At 40.7% G+C, this 26278-nt stretch overlaps 1 protein-coding gene across 3 annotated transcripts; it reads left to right on the top strand.

Annotated features, from left to right (window-relative positions):
- Window positions 1-14859: 14859 nt before the first annotated feature.
- LOC147887449 (protein CORTICAL MICROTUBULE DISORDERING 2-like) lies at window positions 14860-25903 on the top strand. Of its 3 annotated transcripts, none has more exons than XM_087394481.1 (6): window positions 14860-16184; window positions 16353-16607; window positions 16722-16813; window positions 23269-24719; window positions 24944-25034; window positions 25407-25903. In XM_087394481.1, exons 1-4 carry the CDS (start codon window positions 15012-15014, stop codon window positions 24299-24301), a joined length of 2553 nt encoding a protein of 850 aa, XP_087250607.1. In that variant the 5' UTR covers window positions 14860-15011; the 3' UTR covers window positions 24302-24719; window positions 24944-25034; window positions 25407-25903. The 3 variants fall into 3 exon arrangements, with proteins under 3 accessions (XP_087250607.1, XP_087250606.1, XP_087250604.1); XM_087394480.1 differs by having other exon boundaries at window positions 24944-25078; XM_087394478.1 differs by lacking the exon at window positions 25407-25903 and having other exon boundaries at window positions 24944-25318.
- The last annotated feature ends 375 nt before the right edge of the window (window positions 25904-26278 follow it).

Genomic DNA, 26278 nt, shown 5'->3' with positions numbered 1-26278 from the left:
GGCAAGGTAGAGTCAAATAATAATTGATGGCTATCCCAAAGATCCATCCACTCTCAAAATGGGTAGAGTTGTCAATTATAAACTAAAGTTCAACTATGGATGATGACTCCAAGACTCATGAGGAAAAAAGGAATGAAGGATTTTGGAAGTGATATCCATTGTTCATTATTAATTGTATGGGTTCTGATGATTTGGGATGTGGAGTTCATATGATCTCCTTTCTTACTCCTCTATAGTATAGAATATTCTTCCTATGATACTTTCATTGGGGATGCCCATGTACCTACCAAAAGGAGCTAATTAGAGGGTACGTATTGACAATGTTTGCATGGAGAAAGATTAGTTGGAAGAAAGTGATGCTAAGTAATAAGTGGAAGGACCTATAGGAGACATGGAAAAGGGTAAGGGAGGTAATAACAAGGAAAATAAGAAGATAGATGATGAGGAGGTCAATCTCATCAATTCATCATTCAAAATGGTTTTAGTCTGAGAAATGTTTGCTAGATTGGAAGATCCTGCCCACTAGAAATGCATGTCTCCAATCATCCCCTTGTGTAGGTTCCTTACCCATGAAAGTGTTCAATAAATATCCTCCTGAAAGGACCACCCTATAAAAACATTCATAAACAATGGATATTTGGATGTGAAAGGGTCATTTGTGCTATCAATTGGTGGTGTAGATGCAAGTACAATTTTTGTGATATACAAAATTAAAACGACATGGGATCTAAAATGTTTTTAAAAAAATGATGCTTTTGATGCATTGTTGAAGTCAACTCAAGACAGGATGCACTTATCCAATGGAATGATTCTACATTGGGATGGGAACCATCAGACTACAACATTGGTGGAAGAAATTCATGACCACTTTTGGTATGACCCAAGGTACCATGTTAGCATCTGGCGATGTTTATTTTGGTATCATATTTGGATTTCATGCCATTGATAATTGCCTTGTATTGAATGAACAAATATGTAAAACCTTAGTGCTTTAATTTACTACAATTAGTCATACATGAATATGAGGCTTTTTATTTGCAATTGCATAAAGAGGGTGTCATTAAAATAGATGGTATCATTAAGATAAAGCTAGACATCCTCTACTTAAGCTCATAAGCTTGGTGAGACAAACCCTATATGTTTTAAGAAGAATTTCACAAAGAGGGAGTTAAACCAGGTTTGAATATGGAGGGAGAAAGGAATTGATATAGGGTTGGCTTCCCTTCAACATCTTACACAACTCATAGAGTTGTTCTTAGAGACTGTAATTGAGGTGCACTCCTATTTGGATGTTCTTCTCCCTTTAGGAGTTCCCAGGCTGACAATTCTTACATAGCCTCTCTATCCATAGATCCTTTCCTTACACAAGACAATAGAGTGTCAAAGCTAAAAATCATGACAAGAAATTCATAAAGAGTATGGAAAATAACATTCTAGAGAGAGAGAGATTCAAGTATAATAACCTATGAATGTGAATGAAGAAGCCCACCCATTGGGTTAAATAGGTAGGCTATGCTTTACCTATGGTATTGTTGTAACTGCAACATAGAAAGTAGCACTAACCTTGGACCAGCTCAAGATGTAAGTAGTAACTAATCTTGTGAAAACACAACACGTCGAGCACTCTAGATGGTTAGATCAAACCAATCATCATAATGCTACATATGAACAATTAGAAAAAGAACTAAATGCTCAATTGAATCACAAAAATGGAAAAAATCACAATGCTTAAACTACCCTAACATCCACACATTTTCAAACTCTTTCATAGAATATAAGACTTGAAAATATTCATGCATATCTATATCTATTATGGTGTATATGATGTTAAGAAATCTATTGATACAATCAAACCTCCTTGAGAGGTTATGCATGTTTTGGAAACTTGGTGCATAGACAAATTCAAACCTCTTTGACAAAGCCTACATTTTTGAAGTGTTAAATGGGGTAGAGACTTCATGCATCTTTAGATGAAGTAAGAGTATGCCTTGCTTAACAAATTCAAACCACTTTGGGAGGATTTACATGTTTTGAATCTCAAAATAGGTGCATCTTTTGACGCATAGTCAAATTTCAAACTTTTTTGGACTTACATGTGTTGGAAGGATAGTGTGGGACCTACAGTTGGTGCATCTTTGGATAATTCACTTTTGAGGATGTTGCAAGATGGTAATTTTTAAAAAAATTTTGACCAATAGAAATCACCTTTCAAACAAGGTTCTCTATTATTTGCAAAATCCATTGAATGACACTTGTTAGGTCCACAACTAGCAAAGGACATCGGTTCAAATCAATGATCCATTGAATCAAATACACTAAAACCGGCAAGTTGTCTAGAGCTACCCTCTATTGATTCCCATCATATGGTGGATTCTCTCAAAAGTTAAAAGGAACATTATCAATTTTCATCAATCCTATGTGAAATCATGATGCAAGGTGAGTGAAAAGAATGTCTAGTTCACCACTAATCATGAATTTTAATGTCTCTAACCATAACCATCTAGAAGGGAAGTCATATAAGCTCATCATCTTAATTCCTTCACTCTATCTGATTTTATTAAAATCTCACTTTCCAAATTTCACCTTTAGTAACTTCCTATGCACTCAAGAAATAACCATGTTGTGTGAGACCTCCTCTACTAGGACCATCTCTAAGATACTCCCAATTGATGATTCTTTTGCACTTTAAAGGAGATCTTTGGAAGACTAGGATAATGAAACTTCAATATGCTCTTGTGGTTTGATTATCCTCCAATAAATATGATGCATATTGCAGAGCTTAATGAAATATTTCTTGCCAGCAAGGAAGAATACATTCACTAAAGGGGTTTCTTTTACTATCTAAATGGCATGCTCATAGTGAGCTAGTAAAGGCAAGCAAAGAAAACGGAGTGAGGTGAAGAAAGAGAGGAAGAAAACCAAGCAAGGATGGTCATGATAAAACTTTTTCAAATAGTATCACCAATAAATTTGTTTTAATTCAATGATAATTCTATAAAAAGCACTTTTATATTAATAAAGGTACCCACATCTACATTAGCAAGGGAGAAAAGACAATAAATGCTTTTGTTATATCATGACGTCTAGATTTCTCATAATATATAAGTTTGTACATGGTTCAATAAATAAGTTAGATTCTACCAAAATACATTTTGAGTACAAATTTTTATAATATACCTCATAACCATTAACCTCAACAACTTGGGAGTACATCATTTGTATAAAACACCTTAGTAAATATACTACAAAACACCTTAGTAAATATACTATAAAGCACCTTAGTAAATATACTACAAAATAAATACCATGGAATTGCTATCTTGACACATATTTTTATTAATTCTAAATTTTCATTGAAACTGAATAGCTCCATTGGGTGGATCATAAAAAATGGCATGCTCTTTCTTTTATAACTCCATGGTTCAAGCTATAGATCACAAGTTATGGCCATGGGGAGGGTGTCCGATGTGTGAAACACATAGCCTTTTAAAGTATTGTCTATTTTATAGTTTCAAGTTCTACCATCTAGGCCTTGAAAGGGACAACTTATTAAAACACTATGTGTGTCACACATCTAATCCACTCCCAATCATAACTTGTAGTTTGTAGCTCAGATTGAGGAGGTCTATAAACCAAAACCCAATGGCATTAATGGATTTCAAGTACAATTCTTTCAATATGAAGTTATAATATTTTGATCCAATAGATCCTTGTTTAGTTTTCTATGCTCCTTTTTTATCCTAACAATAGATTCATAAGCTACTAACACAACACTTATAGTTGGTAACATCTTTAGCAATTACATTACCATCCTAATTTATGACCAAATTTTTACAATTTTGTACCTTCATGTACATGGTCTAATAGAGAGGTTAGATACTAACCAAAGTGTATTTTGAGGTATGTTTTTAAATAATTTAACTCATAATTATTAACATCGATAACTTGGTAGTACATCATATGTATTTAAGTCAATAGTAACCATGTTTGTAAATGTACTATAAAAAAATACCATGGTGATTTTAATATGAATACACTTTTATGAAATCAAATTATTTTTAAAAATTGAACATCCCCATTGGGTAAAGCATAGAAAATGACACTCTTTTTCTTTTTATAGCTCCTCAAGCTGAGCTACAAATGAAAGTAATTGGAGAGGAGGTCAGATGTGTGAAATGCACATCATTGTAAAAGGTTTTCCTTGTTATTTTTTCCCACGCCTACCTTTAGGCCTTGGAAACAATAAAAGGGGAAAAATTTTAAAGAGTTATGTGTTTCACACAACCGACACCCTCCCCATGGCCATACCTTGTGATTTATAACTCAAATTTGAGGAGGTCTACCTTTAGGCCTAGGAAACAATAGAAGGTTTCATCTTTTATTGTTTCCAAGGTTTCATCTTTTATTGTCTACCTTTAGGCCTAGGAAACGATAGAAATCTTCATTCTTTATTCTTTCCAATGTTATGTGAAACACATTGCATTTTAAAAGGTTTTGCCTTTTATTATTTCAAAGCCTACCCTTAGGCCTAGGAAACCATAAAGGGAAAACCTTTCAAAATGTTGTGTGTTTCACATAGCCAACCCATCTCTCCCTATGTCCATAACTTGTGATTTATAGCTCCAAAGAAGGAGGCTTAAATGTTATATTTCTTGAGCTATTCTAGTAAACCTTATAGGGAGGGCCTCTCTAAGTTATGTTAGGAGATTGCCATGTGTTGATGCATGCATGAAGATGGATACTTGTGTTCAATGGTGATCTACTCTAGCTCATCATGATCTTGCACGTTCTTCATCTTGCTCTTTGATGATTCAAGAGGCAGCTTGCCTCCCATTAGAGTCTCCTAGAGAACATGAGTAGCTACATCTCTGGAGGTTTCCCTGGTGTTTCGTGATTTGTGATACATGGCTTCTCTCTGGTTGGGCAACATGGATGGAGCCTCTCTATAGTCTTTGAATGCAGTGAGCAGAGAGGCAGTGCTACTTCTTTATAAGTAGTGCATGCTTTGTGATTGCTCTAGTAGTAGTGCCTTGGACCTATTCTTTAGTTTTCCTGTGTGGTGAATTTCTACTCTATCGAGCTATGTGGTTGTGTGTGTTATCTTGTGCTATTAGGTCCATCGTTTTATATAGTATAAGAGAGCATTTGTGGCTCTATTTTTGGCACTTTCTATTGGTCTTGTAAGTCACAACAAGCACAGTAGTGCTAAGAGAAGCCTCTGAAGTAGTTCATGAAGTTTAGAGTCTTTTAGTCTTTTGGGTGCTTATATTTCATGTGAATTTCTTATAAGTGATTCTCATTCGTACAAAGTATTTCATTGAACTTACTTTAAGTTGTGAAGGAGGGGCCTTATATAGGCCAAAAAGTGTCGACTAGACCAATCTGCAAGTTAGCCAATGAGTGTTAAGATATCGAGCTCCACTCATGATATGCCAGGGTGACCATTGTGCATTTATGTCACCGACTTGTTAGTAGCTGCAGATGCGGTTGGTACACCGCCCATGAATAATAGCTAGATGACAGCTATCTTTATGTACTATCGTTAGTGGCTCAGTTAGTATGCCACCTAGGTTAGCTGAGTTTGGTTTGAGACCCACATATAGGGTTCATCTATTCCTTTTGTACTAAGAGAGAGTTCTTTTGGTTTTCACAACTAAGAAGAGAAAAATTGTTTTCAGCCTCCATTTTTGTGTGTATTCCCCCATTGTGTATGTGAGAAAGCTATAAGTGAGACTCCTTACTTCTCTCCCACTCTCTACATATGGTATCAGCAGAGCTCGGTTCGGTGGTAAAGAGCTCAAGAAAGCAAACCAAGTTCGCGGTGTCTTGGTAAGAGGATCAGTGTTGCGTTCCTTTTTCGAGTTTGGGAGCAAATCTCTACAGGTAGCACAGCCGAAAAGTGCAAGAATGCATTGTCTCAGATTGGGACGCCCTTCGGGGCCCGTTTTGGTGGTGGAAGTTTTCTGCAGACACTCATAAAAGTGCCCTATTTTTGTTGTGCGACCATTGTTCTACAGGTTGGTGAAAAGTTGTCATATAAATTGCATCATATGCCTATGCGCAGAGATATTGGGAGTGACATAATCATTCTTATTGCCTGTTGATGCAAAATTGTCACTAGGAAATGACTGTGTGGTCAAATACCACTTTCGTCAGTTTTGCAGATTTGCCTTTGTGAGGCAAAAGTTGTGTTTTTTGCAGTGACAGAATATTTTTGCAATGTTCTGTAATGGCATCTGATGCTCTTTCACAGATAGTCACTGAAAAGCTTGACAAGAACAACTTCAGAGCATGGAAGTTTAGAATGATGAATTTCCTTAAGGGAAAAGGCTATTGGGAGTTCATTACTGGAGCTGAACAAGAACCAATTATTCCTAATGTTCCCAATCAACAGGAGTTGCAGGCATTTAAAGGCTGGAATGAGAGAGCCAGGAAAGTTATGTACTGGCTGTCTATCAGTATTTTAGATTCTATGATTGTGCATATTCAGGATGCAAGCACAATGAAGGAGGCATGGGATACTTTGACAAAAATGTATGGCACAAATACACAAGCCAGGAAAATGTAGCTCAGGAGTTGCATAATGTGCAGAGAGAAAATATGAGCATAAATGACTACCAGATGAAGGTGAAGAAGATTGCAGATGCACTTGCTTCCATTGGGTCACAAGTGGAAGATGATGATTTGGCTTCTGTGACCTTGAATGGGAAAGGATTATGCACAATTCCGGATTGCCGTCCGTGAGAATTTTCCTGATTTTGGGGAGTTGATTGCTCTTCTAATTTCTAAAGAGCAGAGAAATGGTGGTGCATCCTCTTCAGGAGGAACTTCAAAAGAAACTGTCTTCTACTCAAATGCTGGAAGAGGTAGAGGCAGAAGTAGAGCAGGCCGATCTGGAGGCCGTGGCAGAAATCAAAATATGCAGCAAATTCAAGAAAACCAGTCCTATGGAGGAGGATGTGGTAACCTTAGAGGCAGGGAGAGCCAAAGAGGTCGTGGTGGATGGCAGAGAGGCCAAAATGCAAACAGTAATATTGAATGCTACTACTGTGGTAAAATGGGTCATATGGCTAAATACTGCTATAAAAAGCAGAATGACATCATGAATGGAAAATTGCAGCAAGGCAATTATGCATCCTCTAGTAGACAGGGTGATGATAGAAATGAGCATTTGTTTATGGTGCAACACATGACCAATTCTATGACAAGTGCAGAAGAGAGCAATGATGTGTGGTATGTTGACTCAAGTGCGTCAAACCACATGACAAGTCATGCAGAGTGGATGCAACATGCAAGGAAAATGGAAAGACCAGGATTTGTGGAGACTGGTGATGATACTGCACATCCTATTGTGCAGATTGGTAAAATTCCTTTGTCTATGCAGGATGGGAAAAAGAAATATCTGTCTGATGTATTTCATGTCCCGAATATTGCCAAGAACCTAGTTTCTGTTGGTCAAATGGTTGAGCAGGGCTTGCAGGACCGATTTAATCCTCATGGATGCTTTGTTGAGGATATGAAAAATAAAGGTCACTTGATAGCAAAAGGGAAGAAAAGGCCCTTTCCTCATCTGATTTGGGACTATCTGTATGACTCAGTTTCACATATGGAGGCAATGGAGTACTCATCCTCAGTGGTGCTGTCCAATTGTTCCTTTTGATAATTCCTTGAATGAGATCATACACATGATCATAAATTTCCATCAAATGGTAGATGAGAGGTTTAAGCTTTTAGTAGATGATTTGAATGTTCTTGAGAAAGTACACACTATAGCAGATAGATTAAAACCAAACATCCTGAAAATTGGGGTTGTGTGCCGAGCTTGTAAAGAAATTGGACATTATGGATATGAATGTCCCAATGTTATTTGTATCTATTGTTTGAAGATTGGTGATTTGGAAGAGACTTGCAGAAAGAAGTGGTATGATGTAGCTAAGAGTGAACCCAAATGCTAGGGTTGCGTGTTGAGGTTGTAAAGAAATTGGACATTATGGATATGAAGGTCCCAATGCTATATGTATCTATTGTTTTTGGGTTGGTCACAAGGAAGGATATAACCTCCATGGCAAAATCGACACCTATAAGCTTTATGAGATGCAAACCTCTATGGTTGATTCATATTAACATGTATATATCATGAATTGATTTAATACTAAAAAGGAAAATAATAAATAGGTCTCATTCAATGAAAAACCTATAGAGATACACTATTGACTAGCAAGGGAGGGTCAAACTAAACAAACATCCACCTTTGACTAATAAAAATAGTGGACCATTGGATCAAGAGAGAAAATCCAAGAGAACTAGTAACCTGCTAATTCATTTATGTGAGGAAGCCTTTACCTAAATTTGAACCATACGATGTTCCTAAGGACTTGGCTAAATTACCTGTATTGATGTCAATGCTACAAGCAATGATGTCATCTACAAACATATGTCAAATAGTGAGGATACTATTTTGAGGGATGAAGCATATCATAGATACATATTATGGTTTTGATGGAAATAGAATAAAATTGCCTAGGAATTGCCCTCAAATTTGCATAGAAATTGAGGGACAGTGAATCCCAAAGCACTACTCTTGGAATGGGTAGAGTTATTTGAGATTGGTTACAACTCAATAATAGATGATGAATCAAAATCCAAAATAAGTGAATCTGAGCTAGGGGGATGTGTAAAAAAACTTCTAGAATGAGATGGAAGAGATGATTATGAATTACTTTGGTGATAAAGATCCCATATTAAGTGAAGTCAATGTGAGTGCTTGGGATCTATGAAGAGAGACCCCCCGAGATTTGGCAACCTTGTACTAGATCCTACCATTGCCGAAGCATCGTCATAATGAAATAAGAAACCCCAGTATGCTTATCACTTGATCAAGTAGAATGTTCAAGATGTCATGCTTGGCAATTGAACACGGTCAAGACATCCAAGGTAGCATGGGATAAGTTCTCTTCATGAGTCCAAGAACAGTTCCAAAATTTTGACACTCAAAAACCAGATCAATCATAGTTTTCACAATACTAATGAATCTGGTCATGCCTATGTACTCAAGATCAAAGACATTATCAATCAACTTGCTGCCTCAAGAGAGACTATGAAACCCACAGAGATGGTCCAAGTCATCCTCAATGGACTAGGTGAAAAATATGAGAATCTAGTTCATAGTAGGCAAGTTTCATACTTGAAGAATACAATTAGTGTTACTTGGTGAGGAACTCAAGATCACATCAAGATTTAAGCCATTCAAGCAAGGAAATGCCAATCCAAGGATCAAACATTTACATCCCCAAACGAATGTAGAAAGGCTGAGGTAGAGCATCTCAAAGAAGTGGACAAAAACATAACATCAGAATTAGCATCAACAATAGCACCAACATCAGCATCCGAGAGGAAATCGTTCCATTTTTTTGGGCATCAATGGCCGAACATAAGTTGATTCACAAGCACCTTAAAATATGGGCAATGCTTTTTTCTTTCATTTTTTGGGCACTAAAGTCCCAAGAAATTGTACTGGCAAGACATTTTACATATGGCAAACATTGATCAATCAAGAGCATATCTTTCCTTCCTTTGATATGCTGATAGCTAAATAAAACCATTCTTGCGTTGGCTCTTATCTTGTGGTCCTACATCTTCCCACCATGCCCCCCCCCCCCCACTCTTTCCCCCCAACACACACACACACCCCTCACCCCCCTCCCCTCCCCCTTCCCCCTAATTGGACATTTCACAAACACCAAGTACCCAAGTTGACAACAACCAAAATCCATCATCTTCGCCACATTTAAATTCTTGTAGAAGCAACACACATTAGGCATCTTTTGTTTAATCAAACTAATGCATCTTTTCTACTTGACCTTATCACAGCAACCACAGGTTCCATGAAATAATCGACATAAAATTATACTCCCCCCCACCCCTTGCTTCGATTATTACTAGGCCAAGGCTTTGATTGCATCTCATAAGAAGTGGAATCTATATACTTTCCCATTTGGCAAGTTTCTAGCCACTTCCTTAATTCGTTTAGACATCTTGCTTGTCTGCTACAAATTCGACTCACCCAACAGCTTGTTTGACTGATCTTTACCCTCATGTACCCTTTTCTTCTAGCTGGCATTAGACATGTCTTCCTCATTAGGATCGCCATTGACCAATTTGAAAGAATACCCTCCCTCGCCCACTTTATAAGATGCTGACCCCTTTCCAACAATTCTCTATATAGCCTACTGTTTTGCTAAACTCCCTTAGCCCCTCAAGCTTGCTTGAACCCACCTCCACATCCGCACTTTTGCTACAAGCAGAGCTTCTTTCGGTGAAGTACAAAATGGTCTTCCACTAGATTCGATCATTTAGATTGAGGCTCCTCTGTTTTGGAAGTCTTGTTGGCTCTTGCCAAGTGCCGTGTTCTGGGACCTATTGGGACAGTTCCATGCAAAATGGCCTATATCCTTACAAATGAAGCAGTGACTTGGGGAAGGGTCCAAAACACAGTTGTGCTAGCACCAGTCCATCTAGAAGAAGATTTCCACTAGATTTTGTCCCTGAATATCCACACCTTTTTAAGGCCGAATTCCTTCCTTGCAGATGGAGGTATGAGCAAAAAACCTTACCTAGAGACGCCCCCCCCCCCCATATCCACTCACAGGGATTTGATTTTGTATGGATTATAAGTACAATTTATTAAAAAGAGGAACAACATTACAAAAATATGATATGACAGTAGTACAATCGTTCTCTCTCTCTCTCTCTCTCTCTCTCTCAATTGATAGCAGATGTGCTACTTAAGATAGTACTACATAGTATCACATAATACTAACCAAATAGTACTAAGTAGTATGATATTGGGGTGTGTGGAGTGCAGCACAAAGCTATTGTATCCAAGCCATTTGGGCTCCGTAATGTCACATGACTGATTCTATATGTCTCATTATGATTTTATATGGCATCAGAGAGGAATTAATTGAGCTCAACCATCGATGGTATGTGTCCCATGAACTCCCTTTGTAACCCTCTCAAGTTTTGTTTGACAACTTCGAGTGGAATCACACACACCATTGCGTGCTTCTTGCCCAAGTCTAGGCCATCTTTTTCAATCTACGTCACTACCCACCGTGCAACCTCTTCCTTGAGTATTCTCTTCGCGTAGTCATCCATAAGGGGGGAGAACCACTTTGAATCTTGCAAATGAGTCATCCATAAGGGGAAAAACCACCTTGAATCTTGCAAATGAGTGCATCAGCATACAATGGTTGCTCTAGAGCTTTCTCCTCATTCTTGTCCACCGTCCCCTCCATAATAGCTTGAAGTTGCTTCCCCTCAGGAGCACTACTCTCACTCATGAGCTATTTCATGAAACCTACAATACTCATTAGCTCATTCTTATGGCACTTGGTGCTGCTCTTGAAACATTCGACCCAACCATCACCGAGAGACGCGTCCACCATGCAAAGATCATGCTGTTTCAGCAACTCTGAGTCCATGACCAGCTCAAAACTCCTCTTCATAAATTTTAAATATGGATGTATTTTAAATGTGTGCTTGCTTGTACACATTACATGTTCTTTTAGAGAGTGACCACCCATGCTGATCATGGTGGTGGTAGTAGCACACTATAGCCAATTTAGGGAGAGGAGTGTCTACAAGATTCTACAATGATATCAATACTACAGTGCATCTAGGGTGAGAAGTGTCTACAAAAAAATGGTAACTAGCGAGAGTTTGGGGTAGATTGATAATTGGAACCCACCAATGTGATAATGCTCGAGAAATTTGATGGTGCTTCAAAATATGACAAGAAGCAAATTAGTTGTTACACATGATCATGAGCTCACCATTGATTCAATTACCAAATAACAGTTGCCATAATCATTTACCATCCTAACATTAATTGTGCACCAACTCCCCATGATTTGATAATATCCAAAGTACTTTGAGGAACATTGCTGTACACTAATGTTTTCAAAAATACTTTGAGTGTATGTGCGAAGGGTCGAATAACTTTCAATTTGTTGAGAATCTTTAAGTGGAATGATTTGTAAAAGTCATCAAGAAAAGTGTACAAAGAGTTGAGGCTCCACTTAGGTTACATAGGTGATATGACTTCTTATGGTCCCCTTAAAAGGTTTATAAGAAAAGTGTACAAAGAGTTGAGGCTCCACTTAGGTTACATATGTGATATGACTTCTTATGGTCCCCTTAAAAGGTTTATAAGCTATCCTTCCAAGGTTAACATGGATACAATGTATGCTTAAATAGTTATGGCCATGTTGAAAGAGTTAGGACATAACGACTGAAAAACAATTGTGGCCAGGATGTTTGTAAGTTTCCTCAGGCCTCTAATTGCTTTTAACATGGGTTAATCCAATCCTACCAATTCTTAAGTCCACACTAGTTCCAAACTTAGCGTTGCATTATGTGTTGACAATGAGCTAAGAAAAAGTGTAAATTGGTAATAATAATATTGTTGGGGATATTATAGAACCACTTTACTTTTGTTAAAAAATTGTTGGGCAAAATTTTGTTAATTGTCTTTACCAAGATTTGAGGGTATGGGGGAATAAACACCCAATCATGCGTGACATTGATAGGTCCTCTTGTGATTGATGCTTGTGCATGATCTGTAGTTGGTAAGATAGGATGATGAGGTCCCACAAGACATTAAAAATAAGTGCACAAGAAGCAAAATAGTTGGGTAATAGTAGGAAGCTTAAACAAAAACCCTGTAGAATAGTAGGAAGCATATTGATGCTTTGAAAAAACATATGTAAGGAAGCATCAGGAAGTAGGTGAGGTGGGGGGATGAATGGAGGTTGGCCATACCTAGAGTAAGTCATGTTAGGCTTGCCTTTGTTTTGCATGGAGCACCAATTTGTGCCTTTGGCTTGTTCATATGCTTAGATGGTGCCAAATGTCGACACCACTTATTGGTTGGTAGTGGCGACATTGGACATGAAGAGTAGTAGGGTTCGAATGATGCCAAGGGAGTTATTGCTGCGACGGTTGGTCTAAGAATGGCTGAAGCACTGAGTACCATTGGTAGTGGGATGGGAGAGCTGTGGGGAGAGCATTGAGTGAAGGCAAGAGTGGACAGCTCTAGTGGTGGAGAGCAATTCATGTGTTACACTGTGTTCTTGGGAGGGGGCAAGATCCACGAAAAGTGTAGCAGAGCAAGGGGCAGGGGGAGTCACGCCAATGGTACTGGGGCATTGATTGAGCCCTGTTCAAACACACACAAAATAGTAAATACACACACACACACACACTCTCTCCGGGTCCAAAAGTCCGCAGGCTGCACGGGCGGTACTTCGTGTGTTCCCACGGGTGGCCTACGCTGCAGCCAGAAAGCTGGTGGGTGCAGGGGCGGCGCAAATTGCTGTGAATTTTGAGATAAAAGTGCGGGCCCACGGCGTCCGTTAAGGCGGCTGATGTCGGCTTCCACGTGCACGTCTCGGCCGATCACATGGTGGGGACCTTTTATCCTGGCGGACGCCACGCAGGCCGGAGTGGACGGGTGACCGGTAACGTGGGCCCCCTTGGCGGGCAACGATGTCCTAAACTCTCATTGGGTCCCTCACATACGCCTATTAAACTGATAATCTAAATTTAAATAGAATTCAAAATTTACGGTTCGCCGTTGTGGCGGTAATATTCAAATCTGCGCACTCAATTCAAATCTACTTCCTGCGCAAATGATTAATGCGGTTTCTTTTGATTTTCGGCCCTAATTTTCGATCCCAATATTTAATTTAAACTTTTGAAGTTTTAATAAAAAACTTTTATTTCGGGAAAAAAAAACTTTATAAGTCTTAAAAAAAAGAAGAACACAAGCATCTATGGTTTGGCATTCCAAATGCCAATGTTGCGAGTCTACCCCTTGGGTGCTATGTGCTACGAGGGTAGCTTCATTGCCAATGTTAAGGGTCGACACTTTGGCTCTGTAGGGGGTGGCCTCTTAGAGTTTGAGCCTTCCTTTTTACCTCCTAATAAATAAAGTATATATTTTCCCAAAATTAAAACAATGTAAGGATTTCCAAATGATATCTCTATGCCAAGGCCCTAAGATTTACCAAGCTCACTTGAAATGTTGCCTTAACAAGCCTCAAAGAAGAGGGCATTGTACTCTTTAGCACATGCCCTCAAAATATGGGACCACAGAGATTGCTAACTAGAGCTAGCAATACTCAATATGCACTCATTATTTTTGTACAATAGAGACTCAAAACGACAACTTGATGCATTTTGGCAGACATCTTTGGATGCATCCATCCATCTTTGCATTCAAGCTCTTTTGATTCTAATCTATGCTCTGATTATGTACCTCCTGCATTTGTTAGAACATGCGATTTTGTCCATTCAAAATCAGTGTTGGAAGTGTAAGGATGCAAGTCATTGTCGAGTATGTAGCAAGATAGGGCAACTTCTAAATCACTCTCGTGGAAGTGGCAAGGACGCATGTAGCAAGATGAGGGCAACTTCTAAATCACTCTCGTGGAAGTGGCAAGGACGCAGGTCATTGTTGAGTAGATAGCAAGGTGAGCTGAGTGTTGAGGAAAGCATTATCCAAGGTCAATGTTGAGTAAAAAATGTAATGCTAGAGGAGGCCCTTCAAAAATGATGAAAGAGTCCAATGCAGGCCACTAACAAAAAATGAGTTAATTATGGTGCATGATAAAATCATACTATAAAGTATAGTTTAGTTAGGTCAAAGATGTGCGGTTAGGAAGGAAAGAAGGGTGGTAACTAGGCGTAGGTGGTGGAACTACAGTAGTTAATTATGAACCTTCCTTCTGAATGGGAAATTATCCCTCTTAGTTTTCTTCTTCGTCTTTTTCATCTTCTTCTTTGAGTTCTTCTTCTTCTTCGTCTTCGTCCTCTGTGCTTTTGAAGCTCGGCTATGGCGCCTGTCCCTTCAATCCCTTTCTTCTCAATCCCTTCTGTTCTTCTCCCCCCTCACCTTCCCTCTTCATGAACCTTTAGCACCCTTCCTCCCCCCCCCCGCCTCCTTCGCCATGGCCACCTTGACCCCCGGCGTCCTCCTCAAGCTCCTCCAACACATGAACTCCGACTTCAAAGTCGCTGGCGAGCACCGCTCCGTCCTCCTCCAGGTCGTCAGCATCTTGCCCGCCCTCGCTGGCTCTGAGCTTTGGCCCAACCACGGATTCTACCTCAAGGTCTCCGATTCTTCGCATGCAACTTACGTCTCTCTTGCCGAGGAGCACGACGATCTCATACTCAGCGACAAGCTCCAGCTCGGCCAGTTCATCCATGTCGACAAGCTGGAATCCGGCTCTCCTGTGCCGCTCCTGCGAGGCGTTCGACCTCTCCCAGGTAGGCATCCTTTCGTTGGGACTCCCGAAGATCTTATCACCACGATCGTTCCTGCATTGCAAAACGGACATGTCGGGAAGGCCGCCTCCAATCCAATAGAGAATGGGCTGGCGAGAATTTCGTCTAGGACGTTCGATTCATCGTCCTTTGAGAGCACTGTGTCGAGATCCTCGAATGGACCGGAGCCCGTCGCTGCTAGGCCTACTTCCTGTAGCTCCGAAGCTTGCGCTTCAAGGTTATCTCGGAATTGTGCAAATTCTAAGCTTGCAGAGAAGCCGGGGCAGAACGTGTTCGAAAGATCTCGTTCCGTCTCGTCCGACAATCATGAGAATGTGCAGGGAGACAGTATCGCTGGACAGAAGGGACGGATAGTCAAGTCCAAGCTAATTCGAGATGTGTCTCCTGGACTGCGCCTAGTTCCACGTTCCATCCCCAGTTCGCCCACGAGCTCTGTTGTCCTCTCCCGCTCGGCCGATAGGGGCTCACCACGAGCAAAGGCATCTACGGCAGAGAAACCTGGGGTCAAGGGGCGTGTTGCCTGCCCAGAGGAGAGGAAGGTCCCATATAACGGGGCTGCATATAACTTTTTATCCAAGTCGCAACAGCCGTCTGTTCGAGCATCTACCGGGATCGCCAACGTTGTGCATAAGAGGAGCGTCGGAGACGTTAGCAAACGACGCTCCTTGGGCAGCCTAATTACTGCTTCCACTGCATCAAAAGTCGGCGACTTGCTTGCGGTTAGTGCGAAAACACTACGAAAAAGCTGGGAAGGGGCTGTGGGAATTAAGGAATTCAAAGAGAGACTGACACCTAAGAAAGCATCACCAAATACCAAGGCTCCACTTCTTCCTCCAGTGCGTGCTCTTCCCTTCTTTACCTTTTGTTCTACAAATTCATACGCCAAGATGCCTGCTTGAATTTTGGCACCAGCATCCTTCGCCGTTATATATAATGCTCGAATTTAGTGAAATTCGTATTGTTGAAAACAAACTTTAACCTTTGACACTTTCGTTGCTATTCAGGTATCGCTTCCAAAAATATCGAAGGATAGTAATTTGCAACAGCTGCAAGAGGCTGTCAGTGCACCTCCCAAAATTACGGCTTTGAAAATGAACACCAAAGCCTCAGCCATTGTGCCGACAAAGAAAATCAGTGGTCTGCCTTCAGATTCCAATGCATCTGACAAGCTGGTCAAGGCTTCTATTAGTAATAAAAGATTGACCGATGGAAGTGTTAATTGGGATTGTCTTCCCTCAAGCTTGTTGACGCTTGGAAATGTACGCTTCTCTTGCAACTCGGAGTAGAGTTGGAGGCTGGAGCCTCTTTCAATGTATTAAAATAAACGAGTTATATCTTTGTTTTAGCTTACACATCCAATTTCGCTCCTTCAGGAGGCTGTGCAAAGGCGAGATGCTGCTTCATCAGCTGCTGCAGAGGCATTGAAGGAGGCCTCTGCTGCTGAAAGTGTCATTCGGAGTTTGAGGTAACTGTTTCCACTTTTGAAATCTCTGGCTTCTATGTTACTGTTTATAAGCCATAAAAGTTCGGGAAAACTGGATAGCTGGAACACACCCTTGCCATATTCTGCTGATTGCGGTAGATAAGGTGGGTTTTCTTGGTGTTACTGTGACAGTAACAAACGTGAATTTGGGGTTATATCGAGCGGCATGTTTTTTGTATTGTATGATGGGAAATTAATCCTAAGTGTCATGTGCATGGTTGGATAGCAGGTTAACGTGGGTTATAGGATATCATAGGGCTGGATGGCTATTTTTAGCCGAGATTGCTATATATAGAGATTGATTCATATATGGTGCTCGCTTTATATGGAGGGAGCTATTCATAGCATTGTGCTATCTATAGCAGGTTTCCTTCTATATAGAGGGAGGGCCAGTGCTATTGTGTAGATCAGTTGAGCGCTCCTCAACTGATGGATGGGACTTGGACCCAAGCCAGGACTCTGGCCATCTACATGGCAGATCATAGGTGGTGTATCGAAGGTCCTCTGGATGGGCTCAGGTGGTATGGGATGCTTGGGTTAGATACGGGCCTATGGATGAGTCGAGTTGTAGCCCACGTGCACAGGGGTGGTTGGGAGGATCAAGGCGCCTGTGCTATAATTTTGGTTGGATTGAGGATGAGATTCTAGGTCAGTGATAGGGTTAGATCCTGCGGGGCTGAGTCATTTGGTATCAGAGCCGTCCTATCACAATTGAATTTAACACGAGGTATGCAGAAAAGATGTCTTCCAAGTATGCTTTTCGAGATTGCTCTTGCAAATCTGAATTTCCGCTCATGTATGGGCTGAATTGTTGGCTGATGATGTGCGCTCATGATTGGGCGAGTTGTGGAAGAAATAGAAGTCCATAGGCTATGTGCTCTCTCTTCGTTGCCTGAGAAGGGTAGGCGATGAGGAGACTTGATGTTTCAACAAGAGATATGAGTATGTGTTGTTTTTGACCTATAACTTTCCACGCTTGGGTTGTTGATGTGATTGGTTGTGTGGGGACACATGAGAGTGGGCTGGTTAGGGAAAGAATTCGCTCTAGGTTCTCAAGGATGAGATTCCTACCCTAGAGACCTAGATTTGTTGCAGTTGAGAAGTAGGAGGAAAGAGAGGGTGTACGTAAACCAGAGAACGGCTTGTCTAGGAAATTCGGGCATTAGAGATAGGGGCGATATAATTGGGGGCAGGCGCTTGGCTTTGGGAAGGAGCGGATGGCCTGATTTTAGCACGTTTTGGCTATTTTTGGCTGGCTGGAGAAAAGCGGGACCAGATCTATTTAAAGCAAGACTGTTTTTGGTTTAAAAATGCAGGTTGCTTTTTTGTTTTTCTCTAGCAAGGAAAGCACTTGCTCTAAATCAAGCACCCACCCTAAATTCGCCTAGCTTTTGATGGCTCTTCTTGGCTAATAATATACCCGGGATTCCTCTCTCTCTCACTTCAGCATTTCAGCGCATGAAGGCGAATTCCCCACCCTCTTTCTGTCTGAGATCAGCCTATCAGATTCCGCCATCTTTCTTGCTGTCCTCTACTTGCCTTCTTCCTTGATTCCACACAGCACCATATTCTCTCTTGGGAAGAGCACGTGTTTGGACGCAGCTGCTTTTCTTCTAGTTCCTCTCCCGTGCGAGATATTTTCCAGCCATGGAAGGACATCAAAGTAATGAGACACCTACGTTGGATTATTGCTTTATTGAGATGGAGAACAAGGCTAGATCGGAGATTATTCCTCGTAGACCTCATGACTTGCTACGAGAGATGGATTCCTTGATGGATGAACTCTGGGCAGCTCTTCACTACTATAAAAGGGTCAATACCAGAAATATATTGAAGAAGGCTCATGTTCTAAATGTAGAGAACTTGTTTTAGAGTCTTTGTACCGCTTCCGAGTTATTCAGAAGCGATGAAGAAGTTGAAATCCTCAATTTTGATTGACACCTAATTATTTTTTGCTCGACTGGATCTTTTGAACCACTCTTGGTTCAAGAAGCTCCCCAATTTTGTATGAATTATGTTCTAAATTGTCTTGTTATTAAATTGACCAGGTTTTGGTTAATTTGGTTATGATTTGTAACTTGTGGCATCTATAATTTGATGGGTTTTTTTTCAAATTATATAACGTGTACTTTTGTTCAGGTATATGGTATATTGAGGATGCTTGAGATTTTGTTACAGCTTAAACTGGACTTAACTAAGACAATTGGATTTCCCTTTCTCGAATCTTGGTGTGTAGATTCCCTGAGAGAAGCCATGTATTTTTTGGGATTCAACCTTGGAGCTCCATAGTCTAGACTCAATCTCAGGGAGGGTTACCACATCTCTTCTGATGATGGTTTATCAATGCCTTGTTTGGAACTTGATGTTCCTAGATAAGAGATCCTAATTACTGGATGATCTGTGATCGGAGCGGTTTATGTGCACAAGTTTATACATGATATTCGATAGTGGATCTTGTTTTAAGAGATTTCGGGTTGTATGTTTCCGTAGTCTTTGGATCACATAGGATGTTATTCCTATGATGGTTGACTATATACATGTCTAGAACAGTACCATTGACTGTATATAGCCAACTGAATTTTTATTGATTATCCTCATGTAGGGGCATTTCAAGGATAGATCAAAGGGACCATATCTTTGGTCAGGTTTTTGCCCATTGATACTTCCATGAAGATTCTTCCATCATGAGTTATGAATGGATACCTAATTGTTCTGCGATGGAAAGTCTGTCATGTATTTCAACCCAAGAATTTGAATTACAAGGGTATTCCGTTGAGGGATTTTCTGAATACTAAGTAATTCAAAAATTAGGGTTGATAGAAATTGCAACCCAAAAATTGACCTCGAGGGGTTCAATTGATGGGGTTGTTCGAACAATGATTCCTCGATTTCAACCTAAGATTTTGAGTTCAAGGATACTCAATAGATAAGGTTGATCGAATCATTTACCTTCAGGTACAGATTTTACCATGCTTGTGTATGGATATGTCAACGGAATTAACTCTGTGGATTCAGGCGTTACTTGATTTCTTGAGGAGACTACTCGATGATATGTAACCTTGTTTAGATTGAGAGATTTACTTTCCTTGGGTTGGTTATCACAGATTGTGACTTTGGCCTTAGATTTTCTTTGATTTGAATCTCATGGAAAGTATAGCACACTCAAACTGATAGTCAGAGTATAGTTATTGGCATTGACTCATCTTCACAGAGAGTTTTCGGGCTTTCTGGTGAACTCAGGAGTGAGTTCTTAGAGGAAGGGGAGTATGTCATGTGCATGGTATACCTAGGGTTGGATAGCAGGTTAACGTGGGTTACATGATAGCATAGGGTTGGATGGCTATTTTTAGCCGAGATTGCTATATATAGAGATTGATTCATATATGGTGCTCGCTTTATATGGAGGGACCTATTCATAGCATTGTGCTATCTATAGCGGGTTTCCTTCTATAGAGAGGGAGGGCCAATGCTATTGTGCAGATCAGTTGAGCGTTCCTCAACTGATGGATGGGACTTGGACCCAGGCCAGGACTCTGGCCATCTACATGGCGGATCATAGGTGGTGTATCGAAGGTCCTCTGGACGGGCTCAGGTGGTATGGGACGCCTGGGTTAGATACGGGCCTATGGATGAATCGAGGTGTAGCCCACGTGCTCGGGGGTGGTCGGGAGGATCGAGGCGCTTGTGCTATGATTCTGGTTGGATTGAGGACGAGATTCTAGGTCAGTGATAGGGTTAGATCCTACGGGGTCGAGTCACCTAGTCTGTAGACATATCATTGGCCTACCTTGGCGGTATGTATTGCATAGCATGTATTGTTATACATACCTCTTCAGAATCAGCAAACCATGATCTATGGCTTTGTTACCATAGTGATCTATGTAGAGATGACTGACTTTTGATTAGCGTTTACCCTAAATGCTAGCCCTCAGCACAACCAAGTTAGGGGTTTTCGATCGCCTTTGATGCATGATGCTGTTTTTGTAATTAGTGGAACAAGTGCGTGTGTAAGTCAACCAATAGTCTTGGATAGCCAGGTGGTTCTTGGATCAATGCTGAGATGCCCTCAAATGGCAAGTCTACATTGAGGACAAGTCTCCCAAAAATGTGCTTCTCCTACCTTTTTTCATAATACATGGGCATCTATTGGCTAGCCAAAAAGCTTCCTTTGAGTGTATCCATGAACATTCTAACTAAATGCAATGCAAAACGGACTCTCTTTTATGGTGATGCCCAAGGAGAAGAGGGGGCAAGGGTTAACTCCACACATGTAACATAGGACATGTGAGTACTAAAGGGGGGCTTTCTAATTGAGGGACTTACATCACATATACGTAGATGAGGGATATTTAAAACTTCAACATCAAATTATGTACACTTATACATGGGAGGATGAACAATTATGTAGAAATATGTTCAGGTATTTTAAACGCATCCTTGTTCTTAGGTGACATGGGCTTTTACACATTGATCTCCTGAGGGCAATGCTTCCCTCTCCCAAGTGGGATATGGGGCTGCACACAATCCTTGTAGAGGGGCATGATGGCTGGTACGTATGGCTCATGAGGCAAGTTATGGAGTTGGACATAGACCCAACATATAGTACAGCATATGGGGGATTTTATAGGCCCCAAGGCAGGCTGGTTGGCCAACCCTGGTCAGCCAATAGACATAAGGGCCAATAGGCAGCAGGTTGAGCCCAGGTTGACTAGCCTTCTCCTTTAGTGCTAGCCTTTGTCATGGTTGTGTTTGGCCCCACCCTTCTGCAGTGTTGACAGAAACTCAGTATGAAGACCTTTGTATAAATGGATGCTCAAGGATGTGGGGGTGTGTGGATTTGTATGTGTGAGAGCATATGCTTATACTATGGTCTACTCCCATTGTTGGGTGCTATGGTATACTAAGGCGTTGGAGGGGATTTCATAGATGTTAGTAGCTAGTCCTTGTTGCGTGTGATGGAGTTTATGGTTTTCAACCTTGTGAATATCATGAGATTGAAACCACAGATTGTGTTGTGTCGTCTAAGAATGAGTTTGGGCATGTTCTTGGATTCATCTAGACATATGTTCCTCTCTCTCTCTCTCTCTCTCTCTCTCTCTCTCTCTCTCTCGGAACATGCCCAAACTCATCCTCTAGGTCATGGGGCCTTTAGTAGTCTAGTCAATGGTTGAGCAGTTTCACCCACTGATTGTTCATGTGGGGCAGCCTAAGTGTCATTTGGGTCCAACTTTTGCTACTGTGCACACTATGGACTTGCAAAGTGGGTGTATGGACAAAAGTAGTCTTCATCTGCTATCACATGCACTTGTTAGGAGGTACCATGTTTCGGGTTGGCTTAATACTTAAGTATTAGCTCTCTCTTTGAGTCTTCTTGTCCATGCATTGTCTTTTGAGTGTGTACATATGCTTCCACCTTGATGATTTCTCACAATATTTTTTGAAACTGTGGTGCATTGCCTTACATCATGGGTGGCATGTTCCTTGCATCCATTGTTGGATTTACCTCCACTTGACTGTATTAGAAGTGTGTATTGTTAGATTGGATATATTCTAGTCTTACAAAGGTATATTGCTAGATTGGCTTTAAATAAAGATTATCTAAGAAGGGCCTTTCAGAGATCAAACTTCATATCCTAAACACATATTTTGTCACGTTAGTCCTGATCAATGATTTAGATAGATTTTTTAACTTGACGGGTGACATTTTTCATCAATATTGAAAATAAAGGTTGTTATCTCCAGTGGTGGCAGTAGAGAAGGCCCGCCGCCCTATTTCAATGTTCCCTGGACCGCACATGCAATTCCAACTGACCATCACCCTTATGCTTCTACACACACATTTGATGTCCTTAACCACCCTTAGCAACTATGTATTGCTGTGTACACTGTTCTGATGATCAAAAGCGCCTTGTATAAACATGTAAGCTGATATTTGATAGCTATTGCAAATATCTTTAATATGAAAAATGACTCTCAATGCCATGTGGCTGAAAGAACTTGTAAAATAGTTCTGATAAAAGCCCTTTGCAAACTGATGTCTGATCGGTCTTTTAGATCTCACCTACTATGGCATCTTCCATGGGAAATCCCTTCCGTATAAACATCATATCCGGTAACAATTCTCTGACCTTAGCCCTGAGTTTTGAAATGTAATCCTGCTAGTTCCATTATCATCAAAGCCTTATTTTCTCTGATTTGAGATCTCAAAGCATATCTTCAGGTGCTTGCTTCTAAAGATGTGGATACGAATGGGAGGTCTATTATATGTTAGCCTACCATTATATGACCAATACTGGCTTGGGATAGCTTCTCCTTTTGGCTTTTCTCGACTGCGTTGGTAATCAATCTAGGAGCCGGAATCTTCAAATGAATGCTGTTCTCTTGGACTGTCTGCCAATTGTTATTTCTGACATTAATTTAATGTCGGTTGTTCACAGCATGTTTTCTGAGCTGTGTTCCTCGGCAAAACCGGAGTTTCCTCAGGCCTCAGTGGAACAGTTTCTGGACCTTCAACAGGTTCTCACTCAAGCTACAACTGTTGCAAATGCTTTGGCTGCAATGGAGAAGTCAAATAAACAGACGGATGGGGATGAACCTTCTATTATCACAGAGAATTTACAAAATGTGTCCATGGAGAAGGCGAAACGGGCGACCTTGTGGGTTGGTGCCGCTCTGTCAACTGATCTGGCTCCTTTCTCACTCATGACCAAGCAGGCAGGAAGTGTGACCACCAAGACGAATCTCAGGAAAGCTGCTCCTAGAGGAAACATTTCTGGTGATCAAGCAATACTAGTTCTAGACAAAGTTTCTGGTTTGCAAGCAGATGCAATGCCTCATGGCAGTGGTACATCCTCATTGTTGTCTTCCAAGAAAGCTTCTTCTTCAAATAAACGACTCCAGTCACCCATGTCTCTTGTGGGAACTGACAAAAGGCGTATTAGCGGATGTGATGCTGGTGAGACAAAGCAAACCAGTCTGTTGAAGGCAACAAGCCGCCGTTTGCCAAATGGAACTGTCCCTAAAAATATCAGTGCAAAACTTGCAAACAAGAATGGATGTGATGCTCCTATTCCAGGTCCACCTATAGTTCTCAACTGGGTCAAGGGCGGTGGCTTGCAAGTGACTGCAGAGCTTGCAAAACAGATTCAAAGTGAATCTCAAAGTTGGTTTTTGAGGTTTTTGGAGGGAGCATTGGACAATGGTTTTGAAACATCAAATGCAATTGAAACCACATCGGACAGCTCTACAGGAAAATCAAGTTCACATCAAGATAATACTCAAATTGCAGCTATGCTATCACAGTTGAAAAGGGTCAATGATTGGCTAGATCACGTAGGTGTTGGAAATGAAGAGACAGATGACACTGAGCTGATTGAAACGTTGGCCCGTTTGAAACGAAAAATATATGATTTCCTCCTTCAACATGTTGAGTCAGCTGCTTTTGCTCTAGGTAATCAGGCCAATGTGTGATTTATAATCTGCTGGAAGCTACAGGAGATCAGGAAATACAGCAAGCAAAGCAGAAGCCTATAGGGCGCAAAAGGCCCAATTTCAGAGGAATTGCAATCTTTCAATTAAATGATAGCACATTTTTGTCATAGATTGGTGTCCTGGTATGTATATCCATTAGCTCAAAGGGAACCCCATATTGGGAACATACGTGCTTCCTGGCAAGGGCATTCAGACTTTTGGAATTACCAGCTCAGTTGGATGGTATTTACACGTTTCGTACATGGGCATCAGGTGTGTACTGATGAAGGCATAGGGGCTTTGCATGTCTTTCAACTACGCATTCAAATCCTAAGTTGATGATTGCCAGAGCTCATGGCTGAAGGATTGTCAGTGCAAATAGCCAAGAACGCCTGTACCTTCTCATTCCTGAAACGAGGTACAGAAGAAGTTTTCCTCTTCCTTGTGATGATAAGATGTTTACTGATAAGATGTTTTTGAATGCAACTCCTAAGAGCTCTCAGCACAAATTTCTCATAAGTACTAAGATACCAAATACACAACTAATTGCAATTTTCAATGTGTCAACTTTCTGAGGGAAAGCCCTTCTTTTTGTATTCAGAAAAGAGCTAATCTCTCTGTTGAATCTGTGGTGCTCTCCAGATTATACTATCCGTAAGGTCATGAATTCAGTGGTAGCCCATAATTTGGAGGCTGTGCGGCCATCGAATATCTGATAACATAAGCTTCCAAGGTAGCCAGAACTTTAAGCTGGCTTTTCTTTGAGAATTTCCTTGTGTAAGATATCCTGCCTTGGAAGTTGCACTTTTGCATTCATGAGAATAAAAAACGAGAAGATATACTTAAAAGAGTCCCATTAAGCAGGACAGTGTACATCTCCTAAGAGGTGCTTTCCTCATGTATTGTAGAAGTGATACGATCACAAGAATTCTGAAACATTGTTCACGTTGGTTTTGGAACTGTCAGCTGTAATATGCTACATAATTTCAGGCCAGTTCAACATGGAAGTATTTGTTTTTCTAGCAAGACCTGCCACTGTATGGGTACTTAGTTGTCCCTAATGATGCTTAAACAAAAAAATTTATGCTGCTGGTATTGATTGCAGGTTGCTTCAATTCTTGCGCTGTGAAAATTGGAGCGACAGGGACAGAATGACTAGCCTTCGTGTATATACAAGCACATGTCCATGTGCATGTTTTCAAAACATGTATCCTTGTATCTGCTTCATGTGCTCACATGCAGCATCCACACAAGCACTCGTGCACAAACATCCATTGCCTTGGTTCTTCCTCATCCCTTGCTCTGTTCCTTTATTTTTCCATTCCTGAAGGAGCAGATGCTAATGATTGAAACCATCCTTTGTTTTCCCGTTCAGGTCTACATAATATTTATTTTCACATACTCATCATGAGCGATGTACCTTTGCTCAATGATGAACCAAGTGCGGTCAATGCTTAGTATATCCTTTGACGCTCAGCAGAGTCATGACGACAAAGCGTTAAAGTGCCAAAACTTTCAACAAGTAAATCTTCTTCAAGTACAAGCACATTTAAAACAAGAACAAGCATATGTTAGCAAGCAGTAAAGCTTTAAGAAGCAAAATTTCAAACATTGGAAGCATATACGCCCAAGCATGAAGCATACTTCAACAAGCTCATAGCAGGTGCTAAGCATATGATCAACTTTGGATTATGCTCTATGAGAAATCATACTAATGTGGTGCCATCGTAAAAATATGTTGAGACAAGAAGCAATTGTATTAAGGACTTAATTGCAATCCCATTTCTATGCAAGAAAATTCAGAGGACACAATTAGTGGTAGAGAAATAGATGCATAAGCTGAAACATGAAAAGATGTCATCCTCTTCAATCTTTGAGAAGGGCAGAAGGCTAGAGCAAGGGATAGGAGCTGTAGCTTCTCAATGCTTTAGCATTTGTATTAGGGATGACATTGAACAGGCCAAAGGTGTGCTTGGA

The sequence above is a fragment of the Dipteris shenzhenensis genome, chromosome 23 (genome assembly GCF_047967505.1).
Source record: "Dipteris shenzhenensis isolate YYH24624 ecotype China chromosome 23, Dip_SZ_1.0, whole genome shotgun sequence".
In the NCBI taxonomy this organism is placed as follows: Eukaryota; Viridiplantae; Streptophyta; class Polypodiopsida; order Gleicheniales; family Dipteridaceae; genus Dipteris; species Dipteris shenzhenensis.
This window is presented reverse-complemented; position numbering and strand designations above follow the sequence as displayed.